We start from the raw sequence: 6,568 nt of genomic DNA on the forward strand, positions 1-6,568 counted from the left end.
CCACACACAACTTTTCCACGCCTTTTCTCACACTGGCAGAAGAAAGATAGGATGTAATTTTCCACACCGCACAAACTCGGGTGCACGTTCACTATCAAAAGTGCAGACCGACCTTTTTTCCCACTAGATCAGCCTTTTTTCTCCGATTTTAACTCGCTCTGCTCTATTGATGGAACTTCTTTTCCGTACGGATTTTCCTGTTTCGAGCAAACTGGCTACGGGTTTCACCAACACCACCATCGCCTAGCTGCTACATGGGATAGCGGTTGCCACCAACACCATCTCCGTGCCGAGCGAATTTGGTGCTGTCGCGAGTGAAGTTCGACAGTGTGTGAGCGAGACAGAGCCGTGCGGTAAAAATTTGCGAGCAAAAGAGAACGATGGTGACGATTCAGGAACGGGGCGAAATTTATAGCGCACTGACAGCTGCGTGCAGCAATGGCGATTTGGAATAATAAAATATGCCCCAAAATTATCCTCTTTTTTCAATTTCTGCCTTGTTTTGCAATCTTTTAGCATGTTTTGCGGGTGTATATGACAAAACCGGGTAAAGATTAAGATGATCCATGCAAAAATAAATTCAATTTGTTTGGATGACAACAATGCAACACGCGACTGTGCGCAACCCATCGAACTGGTGGAGAACATACCGTTTTAATCTTGAGAAAATAACTTTATTTTTGTTAATTCTTCTTAAGAAAAACGTTTAACATTTTATAATACGCGTACTAGCTAAAACAAACCTTTTCTCGCGTCTGCAATGTACAACTGCCGGGACCAAATTCCGTTCCCTTGGTGCTGTGTCGTCATGCTAGAAAAATCCCACCTCGAAAGTGGCGTCACGCGCAATAATCTAAACAATGAGTAATACACATTTTCGGAGCAGAAAAACACGCATGCCATGCCTTTCACTTACACTATCCGAGATTTTATAAAGTTAATATTTAAATTGCGGTAAATAATCCATTCGTCATTGTTAATTACATAGAAGCACAATTAGCCCGCTGCAGCTCTCACGAACAGAGTCATGCATTCGTGAAGGGATAAAAGGCGCTTCAACACCAACGGGAACCACAGGGCCAATGAAGCCATATCCTGATGCAGCAATACCGTCCTGTCGTTCTGTGTTGCTATCCATTTGTCAAAATGCGCTTAAATGCAACTGATTGATTGCTATTTACAGGAATTCGTCACACCAATCGCTCAAACACTGGTAACAATCGGCCGCCTGTTTCGAGTTCGCTCCGCAGGTGTCCTTCATCCACTCCTTGAAAAGCTCCGCATCTTTCTTCAGGATTAGATACTGCCCGAGAACCGTGTACGCTCGATCGAAGCCTGCTGCTTCCAACCGCTTGCCCAACACATCGCCCACACCGGCAAGATCTGTGACGGGTTTCTCGCCCATCGGTTCCGCCACGAAATTTCTATGCTTTTGCGATGTACTCGACATGATGATGCGGGGAAGGTGCTGTTTGCATGCAGAAGAAATTCAGATAACACATGGGTTTGAAAAGCGATCCATGCGCGCACATGGTTAGAAGAACTTACCGTGGATGAAAACACAAATCAAACGCCACAATAGTACCACTTATTGTATATGCCTTTCGTTTGCTTGGAGGGCTTGTGTTTTTCGTTTGACCGCTTCGAATGATGCTTCCGCGTTGTTTTTTTTTGTGCTTGATTTTAGCCGAGTGACAGTTTTGACAGTTACGTTCAAATTGCTTTCGTTAAAAAGGCAAACGTCAAGTCGGTTAGATGATGCTCTTGCAAACGTATCGTTAAATAGATGTTTCACGATGTTGCGCGCGAACTGATCAAATTTAAATTCGATCTAATTTGGTTCTAATTTTCAAACCTTTTATTATTAAGTAATTATAGAAAACGAAGAGAGTTTATATGAGATACGTTCAGGAATAAGGCAGTTTTGATTTGTTTTTATTTTATTTCAACACTCTTCAATGTAATTAAACATAGTGTTCTTTATGGTGCACCATACTCAATGTGTTATCCGAAACCCCCTCTTTATTGAAATTTTATACTAGTTACAAGTTCCTAGCTACAAAACCCTGGCGCAAATGTTCGCAGATTTTCGCTTCCCTGTACTGGGCGCAAAACGTGGACGCTTCCTTAAAATTACATCCATCCCCGTCCTCGTCTTCGCAATCGTACGTACTGCATCGTTTCGGGCAATTGGCCGGTCCAAGTTCACATTGCGTACAATCCCGCGAGTAAACATCATTCTCTTCCAGATACTCGTCATCATCTTCATCAGAATCATTCACTCCTTTGCGCTGGCTTGGAGCGACGTAGAGTCGTGTTCCTATGTGCATCGTACGTGACACCGTCAGATAGATCCGATCATCCTCCGTGAGACAGAAGGAACCACAAAGTCGTTCCTGTTCATGGTGGCAGGTACCCGCCTCGTTACAGATCCGTGGTGAGTATACCGTACAGCATAGATCCACACTTTCCCGGTTCGGGGTCCATGATGCACCGTTCGCGCTAACAGTGTCGTTCAAACATTGAGCACAGGAAACACTTCCAACCGTACTTGCCGATGAGCTCATAACTGCACACGACGATCCGGTGGACATTTTGGTGCAGATTCGCTTTACACAGGCACCATTGCGCAGTTTGTAGTCCGTTGGACAGGATGGGTTTTTGTAGAGTTTCTTCACGCAAACGCCGTTCTGGTAGTAATACTCGGCGGGACAGTTGTACACGGCCCGTTCGGATTTCAGCTGGCAGAATTTCGACTCATACCGGTCGGGTGTTGTGCCGGTGGGGCAGGACGGTTTGCTGGTAACGAGCAGTCTACAACCATGTCCATCGAAGATGGTCCCCGACGAGGTACAGCGCGGTGGTTCCAATTGACAGAAGCTATCGGCACAGCTTGATCCGCCAGCCGAACACTGTGCATTTTCTACGTGGGAACTGTAGCAGCGGCCTCCCCACAGCGCATAGTTTGAAGGACATTGCGGTGTACCGCCAATACACAGCTCACCAATCCGAGAGCCCTTCCCATGGCAGGACGCATCGGTAAACGTTCGATGCAAACACTCACCGTTAACGAGCGTATGGTCCGAGTCCCCGCAACGTCCATGCTCCACACACCTGCCCTTGTGCATATATCCCCGACTGCACGTTGCCAGTCCATACTCGGCTCCTTTACATTCGTGTGCGTACGATACGATACAGAACCCATTGCATAGTGTGTACTCCCCGGCTGGGCAACGTGGGCGAGTTACGTGCAGCGTGACACAGTGTCCACCACGCAGAAAATGTCCCTCGGGGCAGGTGACTCGATCCGCTATACACATCTCCTGCCCAATGGTCATGTGGGTCGGACAGTTGGGTTTCTCCGTCTGACACGCAATACATAGATCGTCCCGCATCCGGAAACCCTGGGGACAGGTGGGAGCCGCCCTATGCCAACAGTATCCTCGCGAATCCACCTCCGAGCTGCATGCGGTAGCCACGTACTGGACATCTTCACACTCCGGTGCGTCCGGATAAACGCAATGCTTGCCGTGTCGGTATGTTCCATCCGGGCAGGGTGCGGGCTCTGTGATTTGTACGCACATTCCATCGATGAGCGCTGAACCGCCCGACCGGCAAGATCCTTCCGTTGCACAGTCCTCCCCACGCTGGACGTAACCTTCTGGACAGGTGGGACGGATGAATTCTCGCTCCACGCAGTACGCACCTTCGACGGTTCCGTTTCGGCAGAGCGATCGCCGGTAGCAAGCGCCCTGGAAGAAGTCCCACCCAGGCGGGCATGCTTTTGGTGAGCGAAGTTCACGCTTTTCGCACGTCATTCCGATCCCAGTGAGTTTGTAACCATTCGGACAGGAAGCTTGTATGCAAGCACCAGCACCCGGTGCGGTACGGTACCCGGGCGGACATACGGGTGCGTGATGAACGATGCGTGTGCACCCATCGCCTCCATCTAGCTCGTATCCTTCCGGACACACCTTGTCGTAGTACGCGAGACAGGAACTGTTTACGCGCTCGTAACCCGGCGGACAGACGAGCCCAATTACCGTCTGCGGTGGACAATCTTCGTCGGTTGCGCCCGGTGTTAGACAACGTGTTGCCCGTGGTCCAAATGTTGCCGTAAGTCCCGGTCCATCGGCAGCACAAGGTTCAAACGGACACGGTGGGAAGGTGCACTGGGTGATGCAGTACGCACCACCGCCACAGAACGCACCGTAGCACGGATTGAGGAAGTTTATCAGCGAGTTATATCCTGCCGCACGGTACGTACAATCCGTCCCGGTTCGTTCGTACCCGGTGGGACACATTAGATCCACCTCGCAGTAACACCGATCGGTACGATCGGTGTAGATCGTCCGTGGTGGACACACGGGAAACGTGCGCACTAATCGCACACAGCTTTCATCCCGTCCTCGCTCGTACCCATCGGGACAAAGCGGTTCCTTGCGGCTGATCGTAGCCTCCACTGTCGTGCGACGAACGCAAGCATCTCCATCGTAAACGTAGCCCGCAGGACAGGTCGGTTGGGTGGCGTTAACAAGTCGCCGTGTTTCCCGCACACATGCGTCCGACCCGGATTGGAACCCATCCGGACACTCCTTGGGGATGGTGCAGCGGCCATCCACCGGGTAGGATCCCTCCGGACAGTGGATATCTTCCCGCACGATACAACTCTCGCCCTGCAGTTCGTATCCAGCCGGACAGGACAGTTCGCCCTGTACACACTGCTCGCCATGCTCGTAACCCTTCCGACAGTGGTACTTCCGGGAGCCATTGCGCACGCACATGCTATCCTTCCATTCGTACCCGGCTGGACATGCCGGTTCGCTCCACACACACTGTCCATCGGTGAGATTGCCACGCGTGCACGCCATATACCGTTCTTCGCACCTCACACAAAGATCAACTCTCGGATCGTACCGGAAATTGGAGCGACAGATCGGAGTCACGCTGACGCACTGTTTACCCCTTTCGATTGTTCCCTCGGGGCAGCTGTAGGCGGGTTGGACCGTTTCCCTGACGCAGTGTCCACCCTCGCTTAGTGTGTATGCTTCCGGACAGCTTGCTGGTAGACCGCACCAACGGTTCCGCCGCTGATAAGGCCCACACTCGAACGCGCAGGGTGTCACCTTCCGGCACAGACCATGCTCGTCCAGCGTGTAACCTCTTCCGCAGCGTGGTGCTTCCAGCGCACAAAACTCCTTCTCGAACGGAACTCCACCATCCGGACAGGTGGTACGGCTTTTCATCTCCCGCACGCACACCCCACTCCGAAGCCGTGCCGGTGCCCTACAGTGAGCCCGTGCCAACACACACTGTCCGTCCTGAAATTTACCCACCGTGCACGAACTTGCCACGTACTGTTCGAGCTCGCACGAGCACACATTGTTCAGCGTACCACGCATGCACTTGGCAACCTCCACGCACGAACCGTTGTAGAAGTGGCCCGCCCGACATACAGGCCGACCAACCGTGCTGATCGTTTCGCACTGACCACCGTTAAACGTTTGGCCGGCGGCGCACTCCACCGGCAGCCGATATGTGACGGCATGTATCCTTAAATCTGGTGATGCTTGCTGTAGACGGACACAGCGGCCCCACTGGCTAGCGTACCCGGATGGACAAATGGTAGCAACCACCTCATCCCGACAATCGCAACAATCCGAACAGGCTGCCGGTGCACAATTTCCACCGGGATGTTGCTCCGTGTACCCGGGCGGACAGAAGATTCTTGCCGTGGCCGGGAAGCATAGACCACTTTCCCACCGGTAACCCGGTTGACAGATGTTGTCCCGAACGCAGCTCTGTCCGCGCTGGATGTAACCGGATGGGCAGGTGTAGCTACGCACTATGCACCGATTGCCTTCCAGCTTGCTGCCCGGTGGACATTGGATTTCTTCCAGCACGCAACCACCAGCACCGCCGGCCCCGGCACGTTGGATGTACCCGGGCGGACAGATACCGTCCTGGCGCTTGGGACGACAGTACTGCTGCTGTGCATCGAGCGTGTAACTATCGGGACAGGTGCGTGTACAGTTAACGCTTCCGTCGGTACAGTCCGTTAGCAGGCGTACCCTATCCGGTAGCACGGGTGTACGATCTAGTAGGATCATCCGCTTTGCAGAACGTTTCGTTGCTTTTCTACCATGGTTTGCTGTTGCTAGGCAATCGAAGTGCGGCAGAATGACAGACAGCAGCAGCAGCAGAACAACCACCGTGAAGGTGTGCTGGTAAGTTGGTTGCAGTTTCATTTGTTCACAATTGTTTGACACTTGTTGATTGATTCACTTTACTTGTTTTAGCACATTTGGACCACTTGCTACATCACGATCACGGGAAGCGATTCGATTAGTGTACTCGACACTACTGATTGCAAGATCTTCCTGGTTCGGATCCTTATAAAGAACCCGGTATGCTCAAACAAATGCGATCAGCGATGGTTGAAGGATGATCACAATGTAACACATTGTAGAAATTATCGAACGCGTTGCGTCGAGAAAGGTAAGAGGTATGGGAAAGAGTGTCAATATTAGATAAGATTTTTACAACATTAATCTTAGGACGTTAAACT

General features: G+C 51.4%; 2 protein-coding genes across 2 annotated transcripts; both read right to left on the reverse strand.

Annotated features, from left to right (window-relative positions):
• Positions 1-1,177: 1,177 nt before the first annotated feature.
• On the reverse strand, positions 1,178-1,450 carry LOC128711353 (barrier-to-autointegration factor). Its single transcript, XM_053806222.1, has one exon. It carries the CDS (start codon positions 1,448-1,450, stop codon positions 1,178-1,180), a length of 273 nt encoding a protein of 90 aa, XP_053662197.1.
• Positions 1,451-2,042: 592 nt separating this feature from the next.
• LOC128712449 (zonadhesin-like) lies at positions 2,043-6,248 on the reverse strand. Its single transcript, XM_053807341.1, has one exon. It carries the CDS (start codon positions 6,246-6,248, stop codon positions 2,043-2,045), a length of 4,206 nt encoding a protein of 1,401 aa, XP_053663316.1.
• Positions 6,249-6,568: the final 320 nt, after the last annotated feature.

This window comes from Anopheles marshallii, chromosome 3 (assembly GCF_943734725.1).
Source record: "Anopheles marshallii chromosome 3, idAnoMarsDA_429_01, whole genome shotgun sequence".
Taxonomy (NCBI): domain Eukaryota; kingdom Metazoa; phylum Arthropoda; class Insecta; order Diptera; family Culicidae; genus Anopheles; species Anopheles marshallii.